General features: G+C 61.9%; 1 protein-coding gene across 2 annotated transcripts; it reads left to right on the top strand.

The window, feature by feature from the left end:
• The first annotated feature begins 1,702 nt into the window (after window positions 1–1,702).
• On the top strand, window positions 1,703–15,983 carry SLC38A3 (solute carrier family 38 member 3). Of its 2 annotated transcripts, none has more exons than XM_061458417.1 (16): window positions 1,703–1,892; window positions 9,486–9,637; window positions 9,765–9,849; window positions 9,943–10,058; window positions 10,537–10,610; window positions 10,690–10,782; window positions 10,865–10,946; window positions 11,760–11,842; window positions 11,966–12,024; window positions 12,473–12,646; window positions 12,782–12,861; window positions 13,290–13,390; window positions 13,480–13,604; window positions 13,964–14,108; window positions 14,540–14,643; window positions 14,745–15,983. In XM_061458417.1, the coding sequence occupies exons 2-16, from the start codon at window positions 9,528–9,530 to the stop codon at window positions 14,847–14,849; spliced, it is 1,536 nt and encodes a 511-aa protein (XP_061314401.1). In that variant the 5' UTR covers window positions 1,703–1,892; window positions 9,486–9,527; the 3' UTR covers window positions 14,850–15,983. The 2 variants fall into 2 exon arrangements, with proteins under 2 accessions (XP_061314401.1, XP_061314402.1); XM_061458418.1 differs by lacking the exon at window positions 1,703–1,892 and adding an exon at window positions 7,904–8,966.
• Window positions 15,984–17,139: the final 1,156 nt, after the last annotated feature.

Below are 17,139 nucleotides of genomic sequence, written 5' to 3'. Positions count from 1 at the left end.
GAGCAAACAGGCTCTGAATTGCTGCCCTCTCCCTGGCTCCCAGCATGACCATCCCATCAGCAGGCATTGCACCCTGTGCTATGGAGCCATTCTGCCCATCCCTGTCCCCAGCCTCCTATGCCATGTTTGCTTACAGGGCGGCAGCTCTTGGCCTCCTTTTACAACCCTAATGAGGCATGTTGCCACCCGTCCCCAGGACATCAGGATGTCTCCGCACCAGTGCCACGTGGCAGGTGCTGCCTCCATCAGAGCAGGGGAAGGGTTAAGCAGATGGCTTGAGCCCAGCCGTGCCTGTGGACCTGGCTGCCTCCAGTCCCTCGTCATGCCAGCCAGTGCTGGTTCAGCACTTACGCACACTGCTGTTATTAGAAATTATTTAATGGATGTTTCCAGCCACAGGCGAGTGGCGGTCACAGGAGCTGTGGGACTGCTGGGAGGGCAGAGCTGTCTCTGAGTATTTAACACCCCACCATGGTTGGGTGTGAGGTGCTGAGGCTGCCGGTGGCGTAAGGAGAGGTTTTCCTCCTGCCAGCCTGATGGCAACGCTCACTGCAAGCTGCCAGAGTCGTTTCCATCCCAGGCCTCTCAGGCTTCACAAGGATTTATGGAAGATATGCATAACACAAATAAAGCCTCCCAGCAACGTGCAGAGCCAGTGTGCAGCCGTGGTACAGGGCTCATTGCTCTGCATGGAGGTGGAAACATCAAACCTCAGCCTCTCTGCAGTGTGGACCCCAAAGGCTTTCAAGTGAAGTGAAAGCCAGGCAGGGCAGAGGAGCAGGAGGTGGTTGGGGGTGACAGTCCTCAGGAAGGGGCAAGGAATGTGTGGGGACACAGCTGATGGCTGGTCAGGAGCTTCTGGCTTTCCCTGCAGTACATGGGATGCTCTTGGGAGAACAAATTTCCTCTTTGGGGCACATTCATGGGGACAGATCCAAAAATTGTGCCTCTGTGAAAGAAGAGGTGTTTCAACTCGAGTGGGGAGGTCTGATGGAGACTGAAGGAGGAGACTGGACTGTGCTCTTTACTCTGGGTCACATTAGGGTGATCCCACATGGACTGAGTGCTCCCAGGGTTCTGAGATGCTGTGGTGGACAGTGCAGGAGCGCAGGCATCCTGAGCAAAGCAATCAGCTGGGTCAGTTTAGCATGGGAGCAGCTTGACCTTCCCAGGCCAGGGAGAGACTCTGCCTGTGGGTTGTGCTGGTGAAGATCTTCCCTGGCTGCTGAGTGACTCTGTCCCTACCTAAGAGGGGAGAAAACTCGGCAACCGCACTCAATATGTGCTGGATTTACCCCTTCAGGTCAGATTAGAGCAACTGCTACAGTCCTGTTGCTTTGAGAGCTGGCTGCTGGCCTCTGGCAGCAGCCCCCAGTGCTGTGGGTGATGATTTCTGCTGGGGTGTCAATACCTTGTGGTGTGGTGATGCCCAATGGGGTGGTGATGCCTGGTGAGGCACCAGTGGGCTGGGGATGCTCGCTTGGGTACCAATGCCCAGTGCAACACTGATGGCCACTGCACTGTGATTCCCAGTGGGATTGATGCACGGTGGGAGAGATGCCCGGTGTGTACCCTGCCCGGAGAGGCACCAGTGCCTGGAGGAGCGGTGATAGCCGACGGGGAGGCGGGCGAGGCGGAGCCCGTGCGCAGCCAGTGCCGGGTTCAGCCCCCCCCCCCCGCGGGCCGTCCCTCCCAGGCGCTGCCCCTGACACTGCCCGGCGGAGCGGAGATTGGGAGCCGCCGCTCTGGGGGCGGGCCCGGCTCCGGTTTAATCTCCGGCTCCGCCGGGATTACGGCTGCAGGATAGTCTTTAATCTGCGGCACCGCGGGGCCGGATACCGGGGGCTACTCGCCCCAGCCCGCAGAAGAGGCACCACCGGAGAGGAGGGCAGGTGAGTCCCATCCCATTCTCCCCAGCTGCGCTCACTCCCGTGCTTTTTGCCTTCTGCCCCCCGCACCTCATCCTATCCCCCCCACCCCATCTCCCTTCGTCCCCCGCCCTGCCCAGCTCTCCTCCCTCAGCCTGGCGCTCCTCGCAGCCCTCTGCTCCTCCTTGTCCCGGAGCCAGACGGGTCCTACCCTGCTGGGGAAGGCTCCGGCAGCGCTGGCAGGTTGCAGTGCCCGGGGCGTTTTGCTTTGCTTTTCTCCTGCCACTTCTCTTTCCAGGAGCTGAAACCCTCCCGCGAGTGGGTAACAAATTCTGCGAGGGCAGAGGGAAGGCAGAGCTCTAACTCGCTGCCTTTGCACCTAACGCCCAGGCACAGCTCTTGTCCGCAGAATGGTGCCGGGGGGGGGGGTGGGGGGGTGGGGTGTGCTGTTTCAGCATTGCTGCCTTCTTTGCTGATACTGATAATACCACCAGCCCCCAAATACCCCTTTCTTTCCTTCTTTATTTTTTTAACTATTTTAATTTTTAATCGCCCTTGGGAATAACGTGTGTTTCTGAAGGCTGGGAGCAGTGGCGGACGGGATCGGATGTCAGGGTGCCGGGCTGAGGAGCAGGGGCACTGGCAGGGAGAGCAGAGTGGTGTCTGCTGCCTCGGGAGCTTCTGGGGCTTGGCGGAGCCGTGCATGCCGTGCTTCCCGGAGCGGGTATTTATAGAGCCGGGACAGCCGTGTAGAAAGCCAGGAGGCACATCACATTCCCAGCAGCCACGCGTGTCCCACGGCAGTCAGCACTGTGTCCCGCTCTGCTGGAGCGGCTTGGAAAAGTCCTGCTGGAGAGAAACTTTCTCCAAGGGGAAACTGAGGCGTGCTGGACTGCTGCTGGCCTCTGGGTCCTTATGCTGGAGCTGGCTGTGTGGTGGCAAGGGCGAGCTCCCGGCAGGTAGGATGGAGGGAGGCAGAGCCCGGCTGGCAGTGGAGGGCATGGCTGCGCCAAGCTGCCACGGAGCAGACAGGGAATTTTCCACTGGTGTTTGGATCAGGCCCAAGTTGAGCCGTTAGACCTGCCTGGTCCCTGCTGCCGGCCACTGGCATATGTTTGCTCCCTGGCTTCGTGGGGGAACCCCCCAAAAAGCCCTCCATCCCTGCGACACTGCCCTATTCCCAGGGACCGAGTGCTGAAGTGCCCTGACTCCGGTGGCCAGGAATGTTGGGGTAGTGGAACACCGCGGCCCCCCTGGGGGGGAATAGGGGGTACCAGCACCATGGGGGAGCCTGGCGGAGGCGCAGAGCCTCACAGCACCCAGCCGCGCTGCAGCTGTAATCACATGCCAGGGCCGCAGCCACGGCAAACAAACAGGCAGCGGCAGAGCCTATTTTCCTTGGCGCATGGAGATGGGGGGATGGAGAGGGATCCCACAGGCTCCTTTGGACAAGCAGCCCTTGGGAAAACACAGGCGGGTTGGGGACAGGACGAGCCCCTCATCTCCTCATTCCTCCTCACAGCGTGGGTCTCGACCCCTGCATGCTAACCTGGCTGCTGACGCAGGTTTGGGGCTGGCTGGGTCCTCCATGCCAGCGGGGGGACAGACAGCCTTGTCCTGCTCTCCGTGAGCCAAGGAGCAGATGTCAGGCTGGTAGGGTGGCCCCATGGCAAGAGTGGCAGGGCTGTGGGCATTGGTAGTCCCACGGGGCTTGGGCAGGCTGTGGCCCCCGGTTGGGATGGGTGCTATGCCCGGGTGGCAGGGACACAGCTGTGGCTGAGGCTGATCCCTCCTGGTGTCCCCACTGCTGCCTGCTTGGACTTTTTGCCATCAACCCCTCAGTGTCATCCTGCCAAAGCCAGGTGTATTTTAGGGAGTGGGAACTCCAAGAAGGCATCTTGCTTCCCCGCTGAAATGTGTCTCCAGAAGTGTGATAGAAAACCTAATATTTTTCCAGCTGTTACCTGCCCACCAGTCCCTGCATTGCCACCATCAGTGTCACCATCTTTCTGGGGTGGCCTGAGCTTCTGACCGGCAGTGCGTTCGCTTTAATCTGAAAGCAAAATCCAGTATCTAGCCACGAGCCATCTGAGACGCTTTGGGATCGAGCTTCCATCTCACCCAGCATCTCCTAGAGCCATGCTGGGTGCCAGGGGCCTTGTGTTTTGTCAGCCCTGTTGCCATCCCTGTTCCCACACAGCTGGCCACCTCTGCTGCCTGACCTTGTCCCACTCAGGCTCAACCCCTTCCCTCCATGCTGGGTTGCATCAGCAGCTCCTTGGGCTGTCCCAGTGCTGGGCACGGCTCCCCTCACCTGGCCTTGATTGCCCTTGCCTGGCCTCAGTTTCCCCACCTCTCTTCCCAGATCATCTTGGTACTGGTGCTTGGATGTGGGAGTACCTAGGGTGATGGTGGTGGTTGGTAGCTGTGCTGCAGCCCCTTGTTCTTCCCGTGGCCCCGTCCTGGGGTGTCTGGGTGGCAGGGGATTGCTGTGGCTGAGCTGCTCTGTGATGTTTGGCTCTGTCACCCCCTTTCCTGCGATGCCTTTCCCCTCCCTGGTGTACCCCAGTCCGTGGCACGTCCATTGCTGGGGCTCGTGGCCAAGAAACAGCCCAGCCACTGGCACACTCTGCCTGCGGGCAAGTCCACAGGCATGGGCAGAGCCATCCCTGAGGATATGGGTGCTGCTTGTGTTCTTCAAGGGAAGACCCCAGGTGGGCACTGCTTCCCACATGGTGCAGAGGGGACAGCCTGGAGCTGCCAGGGCAGGTGCTGGTGGCACTGCGGCTCTGCCAGGCAGGACAGTGGCTTCAAGAGACACTTACTCCTTGCCACTGCCAGTTCTGCTCTGGACAGAGACTGGTGGCATCACCTAGCCAGAGGCTGAGCCATGGTGTGAAATCTGGGGCTGAAAGCCCAGGTCAGGTCACCCAAGGGCTAGGTGAGCCCAGGAGTGGTGCCACACTGCCCAGCTCATACTGGGACCACCAGTGGGGCTGACTGACACGGCTGTCTGATGGGGCAAGGCAGTGAAGGTCTCTGGTGGGGATATCTCAAGGGGATCTCCAGCAGGTTTCTTTAGGGAGGGTCTACAGTGGGGCTACCCAGAGGGGCTCTCCAGCTGTGCACTGGGCAGGTTGTCTCCAATCATCCCTCCACACAGCTGCTGATGTTCTCTTACATGGGGGTACACTCCAGAACCTTCACCCCAAAGGTGAGGTGCCCGTTTGTGGCCCTGGGCAGCTGGATTTGCCTTTCTGGGTGCCCGCTGCTGCAGGGGTAGGTGGGATGATGGCACTGCCTTCGCTTGTCTGGGAGGTGGAGGGGAGAAGTGGTGTAGGTTTAAAAACAGGGTTGGGGTGCTAATTTTAGGAAGACAGGTCAGGGGGAAAGCCACGTCTGTGTGTGCTCGGGGGGAGGGCAGGCTGTACTCCTGCAGTGTTCAGCTGACTCTGCTCTCAGCACCTGGCCTCTCATGGCCACCCCCTGGGGCTTCTCTTTTGAGGGGCAAGGGGAGGTGAGGGGGGTCCCCACTGTGTGTGCCTGCTCTGCTGAGACCAGGCTCCCTGCAGAGGTGATGCCCAGGGACTGCTGAGGTTTGAGCTGTTGTCCCAGCTCTGCCTGCACACCCCTGTGTCCACAGCAGTGCCGGTGGCTGATGAGGGACCTGAGGCTGGGGTCACTTCGTGCCCAGCAGCAGTTTAGGGGGCTGATTAAGGACCTCAAGATAGGGGTCACCCCATCTCCAGTAGCAGTCCAGGGGGCTGACCAGTGACCCCAGCCTGGGAGCCACCCCATTCTGAGCAGCGGTGCCAGGGGTAATCCCAGGGCGGGGTGCTAGTGGCAGTGGAGGGACACACTGGCACCCCTGCCCACTTGCCCATACTGCCCATCTCTGTGGAAGGGCTCTCTCACCAGCGCGGCCTCAGGGAATGTGAGACCTCTGTGTGCCCAGACGCACTGAAACCTGAAGAGGCACCTGGGCAGGCGGGCATGGGTGGGGGGGCCTTGCTGCTGGCCCCCTGGCACACACTGGTGAGTACCCAGTGGGGTACCTGTCTGTGAGCACGCAGGCGGCAGTAGCAGCAGGCTTGGTGCTAAAGCCGGATTACCACCAGGAATAGTCCCACGGTCCGGCTGGGCGGATTAGCTGGGATTCATCTGCAGAGGGAGAGGAGATGGGGAGGGCATCTCTGCCCTGTGGGGGTCCCTGGCCTGGGGGAGCACCCACACGCTGTCAGGGAGATCTGGCACCTTCGTTCCCACAGGTGAGAGCAGCAGGTGCCCATGGATGGGTGTCACAGGCTGCAGGGACATGATGGGTCATCACACCCCGGGGCTGGCACCATGTGGTGCAGGCAGGGCTGGCAGGCAGTGGCTGCCAGTCCCCATGTGTGCCGTACTCCCATCGGCACAGTGTGCTCTGGTGGGACTGTGCCATACCAAGGACTGATCGGGATAACCAGTGCAGCGTGAGAGCCAGGCTTTGCCGGGCTGTTTCCTCTTTACCACGCTGAGGGTGCAAGCGACCCCCTCCCTCCGGCGTGTTCTGCTGGCATTGCCGACAGAGCACCCCCTGCCCCTGGCTGTGCCTTGCTCCCCGATGGGATTTTTTGCCTTTTAAATGAAGTCTGGATGGAAGCGAGGTGTCAGGCAGAGGGATGCGGTCCCCTCCAGGACCGGATCCCCCACAATGGTGCCTCGGCCACCTGGGAGGGCTGGCGGGGGACCGGCATAAACCCAGGGCTGCTGGCTGCCAGGCAGGGACTCGGGAGCCCTGCGGCCCCGCACACGTGTCCCCGTCCCGGCAAGAGGGGACAGGCATCTGTGCTGGCCAGGGCACGGCGTGCGAGACCAAAGGCAGCCTCCCCCCGGCGCGCAGACGTGGCTGGCGGGAAGGGTACGTGCCGCCCCACGCATACGGCTCGGCGTTCCCCGCGGGGGGGTTCGGGATGGCACCGGGGCCCGGCTCGGGATGCCTGCCGTGCCGGGAGGTGGGTGCGTGGGTGGTGGCCTCTGTGTCACTGAAGAGTGGGACAGCAGGAGCAGCCCGCAGGAGAGCCTGGCATGGGTAGAGAGAGGTGGGAGGTCTGACAGCAGCGGGGCTGCCACGGTCCTGTCACCCGGCGGTGTCAGGAAAGCAAAATGTATCTGGCTCAGCACCCAAGGGACATGGCCCCGGGTGCCACAGTGGAGGGATTCTGAGCACATGGACACGTCTGTGCCCATGCCATCAGGGTGGGTGATCTGTGGTGGTCAGGAGTGGGCTGGCCAAGGGTCCAGCGAGGACGGCAGCATCCCATCTGTGTGGTGGCATGGCAGCCCTGCGGTGGGCTGGGGCTCTCGGGGCTGGCCCGCCGTGGGAAGATATCCCTGGGGAGATGCTCCATTACCAGAGTAGAGGGGAATTGGGTATACAGGGAAAGGGGTGAGTCCTCTGCCCTGGGGACCCACTGCACCGCCCAGGGCCATCCACTGCTCCACGTATTTGCTGTTCTGCCCACCTTATCGCAAGGCAAACAGCGTCAGGCAGGGCACGCTCTGCCCGATCGAAGCGTCTCCTGTTACTCCCCTTTCATCTTCCCACCTTCCCCGGCCGCTGATGACGGGAGAGACCCTGGCCGAGGAGCAAAGGCCAGGGCTGGTCATGGAGGTGGCAGCGAGTGGTGCCGGGGCTGTGCCAGGGCTGCCGAGCGAGAGGAAGCGTCTGGGTGGCAGCGCTAAGCGCGGCGCATGCAGAATGAGCCCGGCCGTGCCGCTTGCTATTCCGAGAGGCGTTCGGGGGAAGAAGCTGGTATTTCCTGAGCCGCCCGGCGAGGTGTAATTATAACCTGGGAGAAGAAAGGGGCTGCAGAGGAGAGCGCCCAGCCTGCCCGGCGCCCGCGGGGGAGAGGGCAGGGAGCGGGAAGCTCCTGCCCACCGCCCATGGGAAGCAGCAGAGCCCTGCCCGCGGCACTCGGGGAAGGGGGTGGTGGTGGTGGGCTGTGGAAGTGATGGAGCACTGGGGATCCGGCGGCCCCCCTCAAGCGCGGCACCGGGAGTGACCGGTTCGGCGGTGCCTGCCCGCGGCAGTGGGAAGGCGCAGCGTTAACGGCGGCGTTTAGACGTGCTGGCAGCCTTGTTCGTGCCTGGATCCGGCCCAAGCGGAGGCCTAGCAGAGGGGATAAATCATCCCAGTGCCTGCCCTGCGCTTCTCTCTCTTCCCCTGTAGAGCCGAGCCTCCCTGCTCTGGTCCCCACTGGCTTGTGCCCTGCCTCTGTTTCCCCACCAGTCTGGGTGCCTCAAGCAGGATGGCCCGACCGTGTACCCCTCATCCCAGGCCAGCATTAGGGGCTCAGCCCTCCAGCAGTGCCAGCGTCCGGCGTGTGGCCTGGGATGACCCTGCCAGGTCTGCTTGGTGGCCTGGATAGGCAGGGACAGTCAAGGCAGCAGCTCTGGAGCCTGGAGGTGCTGGCACCCACACCCTGCTGTCACATTCTTCCTCTGCGTGACAGCGGGACTGCTGTCCCTGGAGTCTCCCTGCCCCAGAAGTGCCACGGGAGAGCACATTTTGTCCCTAGGTCCACCAATCCCCTGGGAGAGTAAAGATAGGCACGTCCCCATCTGCTCACCCCATGGGGACCCCAGCCACTGGTGTGACAGGGCAGCAGCATCCTCCAGGAGTTGGGGTCCACGCAGCATCCTGGCCAGCCCTCACCTTGGATAGGTGGCATCATCCCTTGGCCGGACATGGCCCCAAAGTGGCGTTCCCCCCCAGCATGCAGGACAGAACCCCAGCCCCTCAAGCCGGCGGGGGGTGGCGGGGACCCTGCTCCTGCTGCCAGCCTGCCCCAGAAAGCCACCCTGTGCCGTTTCCTAGTGGGGCGTGGAGGGCCAGGGCTCGCACAGAGGCAGCTTTGTGCGGCGTGCCAAGGCATCCCGCTCTCGGCAGCCCGGCCTCCTTCTCCTGCCAAGGAGCTGTCTCACAGCCCTGTGCTCTTTCCTGCTCCGTTTGTCCAGCCCTGACATGCCCCTGAGCCCCTGTCTTGGCAGCCCAGCCACACCAGCCAGGGTGGTGGGACATGGGTGAGACCTTCACGGCAGTGCCACAGGCTTCATGTAAGGACGGTATCTGGGGTGTCCATCAGCTCCACTCTCCATCCCCATCTGCCCCCAGAACGCCCCTGCTCGCCTGTTGGAGCCCATCTGCAGGAGGGTAAACTGAGGCACGGAGCTGAGCGCTGCAGGCAGGGGATGGAGATAGGCAGGCACTGTGGATGGAGGCTCTGGGCTGGGCTGGTGTTGTGCTATGGGAAAGGGAGCAGGGTGTCCCTGAGGGTGGGCTTCAGGATGGCTGTGTGTGGGGGGTGGATGCACCGGGGGGCCCTTGTAGGACTGTTGGAGAGGGGGTGAGCTCTGTGGGGGGACGTGTGCTGAGGGGGCAGAGGGCAGAAGGCCAGCTGTGGTGCTGGCTGACTGGGTAGCCTTGTCATCCCCGTGCCTGTCCCTGCAGTGCCACCAGCGCTGGTGCTGAGCCCAACACTAGCATCCCCTGTGGATGCAGGACTTGTGGGCCCTCAGGCCAGCCTCTCCAGTGCTCCTGCTTAGGGCTGGACCCCTCTTGCCCGACTCTTGCAGAGCCCAAGGAGAGCCCGCAGTGAGCCCAGCCATCTCTCTGCCATGGATGCCACGGACGTGCCCCTCCAGGCTGAGATGGTGGAGCTGGTACCCAACGGGAAGCACACAGCCGCACTCACCACCTCCACCATGGCCTCACTGGCAGGTGACAGGTAGGGGCCCCAAGAGAAGTTGGGGTGCCAGAGGTTGGGTTGCTCCGTGCCCTTGCAATGCCAGCTGGCACTGCCCAGGCTTTGGGTGGGACATGGTGGCCCCAACTCTGCTCTCTCTGGCGGCCAGGTTTGAGGAGAACCAGACTGGCACAGCAGAGATGGAGGAGTTCCTGCCCCACGGCGCTGAGAAGAAGCAGACGCACTTCACTGATGTAAGTATTGGCACAGGCACCATGGTAGTGGTGGTATAGGGGTAGCTCCTGGTGTGACTATTTTGTCCCCTCCTTATTGGCTCTTGTGCACAGTTCGAAGGGAAGACATCTTTTGGGATGTCTGTCTTCAACCTGAGCAACGCCATCATGGGCAGCGGCATCCTGGGACTGGCCTATGCCATGGCCAACACTGGCATCATCCTCTTCCTGTGAGTGCTGCGCACCCGTGGGGGCTTGGGGAGGATCTGGGTGTTGGGGGCTCTTCCTCAGTGGGTGCCAGAGGTGCAGGTGAGAAAGGTGTGTGGTGACGCAGGGACCAACATCCTGCTGCCTGAGCAATGCCCATCCCTGGCATGAGCCTGTCTGCCCCTGCCAGGCACTGTGCCCCACTGAGGAGGAGGAGGATGATGATGGAGGCTTGACTCCCTTAATACAGGACCAGATTGCCCCATTTGGCACAAAGGATATGGGTGCTGGCTCCTTTTGGGCATGCGGACAGGCACCCACAGGGCTGGGGATGGGGCTGTGAGCACGCTGTGGATCATCCACCCTGTGAGCACCCAGCCAGTGCCAAGGAGAGGGGCTGGGTGGCCTGCCGGGGCAGCAGAGCCCCCATGCGGGCTTTACTCCGTGGCTGGGCCCAAGCCCTGTGCTGTGACCCACTGGTGACGGAGCTGTCTTCCACAGCTTCCTCCTGACGGCGGTGGCCCTGCTCTCCAGCTACTCCATCCACCTGCTGCTCAAGTCCTCAGGCATTGTGGGTGAGTGCCAGGTCCATGGGAGAGCCGTGCCAGGGGGTTCCTTCCTGACCCTCACCCAGCACCTCTCCCCATCCCGCAGGCATCCGCGCCTATGAGCAGCTGGGATACCGAGCCTTCGGCACACCGGGGAAACTGGCTGCGGCCATCGCCATCACACTGCAGAACATTGGAGGTGAGGCTGGGGCTGGCAGGGCTGGGAGCAGGGATTGGCACTGGAGCACATTGGTGCAGCACGACCTTGCTCTGCCCTGCAGCCATGTCCAGCTACCTGTACATCGTCAAATCCGAAGTGCCTCTCGTCATCCAGACCTTCCTCAATCTGGAGGAGAAGACCACGTGAGCACCTCCTTCCCGTGCTGCCTGTGCCTTCCCCAGGCAGGCACTGGGGCTTCAGCTCCAGCTGTGCAGCCCATGGCAGGGATTTACTGACATTAAGCCACTACTATTTTTGATAACCGTCAGTGATGAATAAGCCCTTGGGTGGGATTAAACTGAGCTGAACTTCCAATCCCTGCTCCTCACATCCCCTTAGGATCAGGCTTTCCTCCTTGAGCAGAACATGGGGCTGCTGCAGGGTAGGGAGTGGGAGGTCTTGATTGGGAATGGGTCCCCCCACCCTATGCCTGCATCCCCATCTGGCAGCATGGGGGCTGAGAGCTGGGCAGAGCTGCCATGGAGACCTCCACGAATCCAGGACTGGGCATCCCAGCCACACTTGATCCTGGCTGCTCTGGGGTGCTTGACCAGGGCTGGGCAGGGGTCATGCCCATGGTGTTGAGGACTAGGCTGAGCCCCCCTTGCAGATGCTGGTGCCCTGGGCTGCACATGGGAAAACATGTGCTGAGAGCAGCAGTCCTCAGCCTACCCACAGCAGCTCTAGCCCTTGGGGATGCACCACTTTGCAGGTAGGCAGGACCCCAGCTCAAGAGTCCCCAGGGATGCTGGCCCCAGTGGTCCCAGGGATGCCATCTCAGGGGTCCCTGGGGATGCTTGCACAGCCGGGATGCTAGTGGATCCCTCAAGCGATGTCAATGTCCCTGGGCTGCCGGCTCAAGCATCCCCACGTGTGGCAGACAGCCCCCCTGTATGTCTGCCTGTGCCTCACGTGCCCCGGCAGAGTGCAGCAGTGAACAGGCCCTCTGCTTCCAGGGACTGGTATATGAATGGGAATTATCTGGTGATCCTGGTTTCCCTCACCATTATCCTGCCTCTGGCCCTCATGAAGCAGCTGGGTAAGTCGGTGGTGCTCCCTGCACCACCAGCGTCTGGCACGCCGGTGCTCCGATGGGGTGACCGTGCCAGCCTGGGGTGATGAGTCCTACCCATACCCACCGGCTGCTCTTCTCCCTCCCCAGGCTACCTTGGCTACGCCAGTGGCTTCTCGCTCAGCTGCATGGTGTTCTTCCTCATCTCGGTGAGCACCTGCTGGCACTTGCTGGTGACTCCAGATGCTGAGCACCCTTGTGCTGTGGTGCGTGGCTCTGCTGCCACATGGCCAGGCTGTATGCCGTGGTGACAGTGGGGACATTGGGTGCTCCGGGCTGTGGAGATGTGGTGGTGGTGCTGTCATGCTGCTGGGTTATTTTTGGCTGAAGGAGCCAAACACTGTGGAAAGGGGACAGAAGAGGGTGCCGGGGGGGAATGGTTCATGTGGACCCTCCACGTGCTGCTGCCCTGCTGTGCCCCACTGTGCCTAATGTCCACACTCACAGGTGCAGGCTGGGGTCCAGCATCGCCATGGGGCACTGCTGGCAAAGGGTGCCCCATGGAGGGGTCACTGTAGGGGCACCCTTCCTCTGGGTGCAGTGCCAGGAGGGCTGTGGTGCTGGGTGCTGACCATCCCCATGTCCTCCCAACCCCAGGTCATCTACAAGAAGTTCCAGATCCCCTGCCCACTCCCTGAACAGGAAGGGAACCTCACACGCAGCCTCAACTCCACCTCTGTCAGCACCAGCGACTACCAGAATGGCTACACTGTCCTCCAGGCCCCTGAGCATGGCACCTGCACCCCCAGCTTCTTCACCCTGAACTCCCAGGTAGGGACCTGGGATGCACCCCTGGGGTTCTGTGTGAGCCCCCACCCTGTTCACCCCATGAAGGCTGGTGGTCTGGTGGTGGTGGCGGCACCCACCAGCTTGGCCTCAATGCCCAGCAGCCCTCCTCTCATGCAGACAGCATACACCATCCCCATCATGGCTTTTGCATTCGTCTGCCACCCTGAGGTCCTGCCCATCTACACTGAGCTGAAGAAGTGAGTCCTGGGTGGGGGCACCTACAGGGGGGGGTGAGCTTCGTCAAAGGCAGTGCCATCTGGTGTGGGACCTGTGCAGGGGCATCATGGGGAGGTGGGTGATATGACTCTGCTTGGGTGGTGGGTGATAGGATCTGGGATGTCCCAGGAGATGTGTGATGCAACCCGGGCTGAATGGCTGGTTGATGGTGGGTCATATCACCCCTGGGAGGTGGGTGATACGGCTCAGGATGGGTGGTGGATGCCTGGGTGGTCTGACGCACCACACAGCCCAGGAAGGGAACACAGCTCCTCCCCACACAGCCCCCATGCACCCCATGCTGGTGCTCCAGCATCACTCCTCCCTGCTGGGTGGTTGCTCAGTGCCGGTGGGTGCTGTGCAGTGGGATGGGCTGCAGGGGCTGTGCTGAGCTCACTATTTCCTGCAGTCCCTCCAAGAAGAAGATGCAGTGCATCTCCAACATCTCCATCACGGTCATGTACCTCATGTACTTCTTGGCTGCGCTCTTTGGCTACCTCACATTCTATGGTGAGGACTTGGGGATGGGGACAGGGGTCCTGGTCGCACGCCGGTACCGGGCGGTGGCGCTGCCGGTGCTCATCCGCTGCTTCCCGCAGACCGGGTGGAGTCGGAGCTGCTGCATACCTACAACAGGGTGGACCCTTTCGATGTGCTCGTCCTGTGTGTGCGGGTCGCCGTGCTGACAGCTGTCACCCTGACCGTCCCCATCGTCCTCTTCCCTGTGAGTGGACCTGTGGGCACTGCAACCCTGCCTGCCACAGGGCTTCGACACCAGGCTTTGAGAGGGGAAACTGAGCCAGCAATGGGGCTGGGACCTGGAGACAGGGATTGGTGGGGCTGCAGGGATTGGGAATGGGACCTGCTGGGTGTCAGGGACAGGGCTGGAAAGAGGTGATGGGGACCAGTGGGGCATCAAGGTCAGAGCTGAGACAGGTGAAAGGATGTTGGGGACTGGCAGGATTGTGGAGACAGGGCTGGAGCAGGGGAAACAGTGACAGGGACCGGCAGGATTGTGGGGACAGGGGATGGGATGGGCCCTGGCTCCAAGGATGAAATGTGACCCTCTGTCCCTGTCTCCAGGTGCGCCGGGCCATCCAGCAGATGCTGTTCCAAGGGAAGGACTTCAGCTGGATCCGCCATGTCACCATTGCTGTGGTTCTGCTGACCTTCATCAACCTCTTGGTCATCTTTGCTCCCTCCATCCTTGGCATCTTTGGCATGATCGGTGTGTGGCCCCCTTTGGTGCTGGGTGTTATGGGCAGCACAACAGCCCCTGCCTGGTGCTCAGCTTTGCCTGACCTCCCTGTGCCTTGGTTTCCCCTTTTCAACGTGCCAGGACAAAGGGGCATGTGGGATGTCTCCCAGCCCCATCCCTGTCCCAACAGGCAGGTTTCTGTGATGCAGTGCTGGCTGTTTGCCGCGCTGCTGGCAAGCACTTGCTCTTCCTCTGGGTGTTCCCCTTGAACCCCCAATCCAGGCTCCCCCTGCTTAGCACCCAGCTCAGTGCCAAGGCCCTTGCTGTGTGGGGACAGTGCCAGGACACAGCGTCCCTGGGTTCCTGGAAAGCTTTGCCAGGGCTGGGGTTGGCAGGGGGGAAGGGACCTGCCTGACATCCGGGCTGGCAGGGCTGAGCTGCTCCGTCCCTGTCTGCTCCAGGTGCCACCTCTGCTCCCTGCCTCATCTTCATCTTCCCTGCCATCTTCTACATCCGCATCATGCCCAAGGACAAGGAGCCACTGCGCTCCACCCCCAAAATCTTGGTAAGCATAGGGGGACAGGACAGGAATGGGGAGAGGGATGGAGTCCTGTGCTGGGGATGCTGTCACCCTGACTGTCCCTGACTGCTTCCCTGTCCCCACAGGCTGCCTGCTTTGCCCTCCTCGGAGTGCTCTTCATGATCATGAGCTTGAGCTTCATCATCATTGACTGGGCTACGGGAGGGGGGAAGAGTGGTGGCAGCCACTAGTCAGCACTGGGTGCCCAAACCAACCCCTCCCACCCCACCGGTGCCCCAAGAACAGCCAGCCCTGGGCTCAGCCCCGTGCCACGGCCCCCTGGGCTGCCCCAGGGACCTTCTGCCATTGCTTCCCATCACCCGTGGTGGTGGTGAGGGGGCATGAGCCATGGCAGGCACGGGGATCCCCTGACCTATGCTCAAGATGGGGCAGCGAGCGTGGGGCAGGTGCTGTGCCCCCCTCCCTGTTCCAGCAGGTCCCCTCCCTGCTCCACACCTCAGTTTTCCCATCTGTAAAATGGGAATAACACTGCCCTACCTCACCAGGATCTGGCTGTCCAGTGGTGCTCGGGTCTGCGCACCTAGAGCCACCAGCAGCAGGTACTGCCAGGGGTGTGGGGACAGGGGGCACTTACCTGGCCCCCCAGACAGCATCCAGAGCCCTGATGAACAGTGTCCGTGGGGAGCTGGAGCCTGTACCCAAGGCACACATCCTCTCCTGGTCCCCAGAGAGATGCCACCCTACTCCCCCTGCATCATGGGGGCACCCTGGTCCCTGTGGGCAGTGTGGCCCTGCCGCTGTGGCTGACGGTACCAGCCTGCTGCTCTTGAGCCTGCTGGGGACACGGTTGGCTCCCAGTACCCGCGGATGGGACCCCAGTGATCCCCAGGCCATGCATGGGGACCAGCAGCATCGCTCTGGGGAGGTGGCATGCTGGCAGGGGACTGGCCCCACCAAGGGGCGCAGGTTGGGGGATGCTGGGGGCAACTGTCATTATGGGCCAGCCTGGGGGCTCCAGAGCCATCTCTGTCTGTGTGCCCAGATGCCAGGGTGATGGGCACCCACGCAACCCAAGCTGGCCCTGCTCGCCTTGCACCTAGGCCCAGCACCCGGGCGCACACAGCCCTCTCCTGTCCGCCCATCCATCCACGTGTACATGCCGCTGGGACACCCCACGTCATGCCAAAACCTGGAGGGTGGCTCTCCCACTCCCTGTCTCCCTTCCCAGGGTGGGAGGCTGCCCAGCAGGGTGGACAGTGTGGGGCAGGAGGGGCTGTCCCACAGTGAAGTACATAAAAGATGTATTTTTTTTACTGGGGTGGTGGAGGCTGGGATGCTTTTTATAAATACTGTATATAAGAGTAGATCTTTTTTAACGTGTTGTGTCGCTCTGGGTAGCTCTGTATAATGTACATATATATACATATATATATATATGGGACGGGGAGAGACTGTGAGGGGCATCACTGTGGACCCTCACAGTTGCCTTGGGGCTGTCAGCTACAGCGCGACCCTGTCGTCTGCCCCCAGCCCGGCTGCTCCATGCTGGGGGGTGACGCTATTAAATTATCCATGGGGAATGCCCGTGCTGGCGGGAGGCTGGCCCGAGCAGCTCTGGCAGCAAGAATAAAGATGTGAACGTGCTCAGGTCTCAGGCGTCACTGGGGCGGGCGAGGGGCTGGCACCCAGCACCCAGCATCCCGGGACAGCATGGACATACAGACACGCACAGGTGCATGGATGTACATGGGGGCAGCATGGACATGGAAGCATCTACGTGCATGCCCAGACGTATGGCAGGACAGCCCCGACATACAGACTGCCCCAGGGGCAGCCCCAAACCCCTCAGCCTCTCCCATGGCCCTCTGTGGATTGGGGGTGACCCCCCTCCCATCCCTCATTCAGGCCCTCTACCCCCTGCCTGCAGGCACAGGGCTCTGCTCCAGGCCTGGGCACAGCTCCAGCTCATTAGCAAAGCCTTATTAGCACCGCAGCCTGCTCCCACGGGAACAGCCCTGCTCCCCCCACGCCAGGCCCATGGGTGCTGCCCCATGAACCCCACTGCTGGGCTGTATGTGACAGTGCTGCACCCCTTCCCCTGGCACAGTGGCTTCTCAGCTACAGCATCGCTCACTGCCCCTACCCCACCTGCTGGGTGAGGAGGGGCTGGGAGTCTCAGGATTTGCCACGGAGCTGGTATGGAGTGAGGTAGGCTTCCTGGGCACGGGCGAGCCCCGCGGGACACTGTCACAGCTGGGCACCCTCCTTGGGCTGCCTGGGGTGTCCAGTTCACAAGAGAGCATCCTGGGAGCTGGGTACCCCCTGCCATGGGCGATGGCTGCCTCAGGGGTGCTCCATCCCTTGTTGTGGACATCCCCAGCCCTGGCACCCACCGAGGGGCTCCCTCCTCTGGCAGCCTGGCACAAGGGTCCCCAGGGGCTGAGCCCCTTCACCAGCAAGGGGATGAAAACATCCCAAGATGGGAGCCACCAGCCTGTGACACCCCGTCCCCACAGCAGG

The sequence above is a fragment of the Pezoporus flaviventris genome, unplaced genomic scaffold, assembly GCF_033815535.1.
Source record: "Pezoporus flaviventris isolate CSIRO_AGI_PZ_B2104156 unplaced genomic scaffold, CSIRO_AGI_Pfla_v1 ptg000026l, whole genome shotgun sequence".
NCBI lineage: Eukaryota > Metazoa > Chordata > Aves > Psittaciformes > Psittacidae > Pezoporus > Pezoporus flaviventris.
Note: the sequence above shows the minus strand (reverse complement) of the source record. Positions and strands in the feature narration are given on the sequence as shown.

Bases quoted from the DNA above. Each gene is read 5' to 3' on its own strand.
- SLC38A3 (XM_061458417.1), top strand. From the start codon at position 9,528: ATGGATGCCACGGACGTGCCCCTCCAGGCTGAGATGGTGGAGCTGGTA. The intron at 11,843-11,965 runs GTAAGTCGGTGG...CTCCCTCCCCAG, and splicing joins GGCCCTCATGAAGCAGCTGG to GCTACCTTGGCTACGCCAGT. The intron at 12,862-13,289 runs GTGAGTCCTGGG...TATTTCCTGCAG, and splicing joins ATCTACACTGAGCTGAAGAA to TCCCTCCAAGAAGAAGATGC.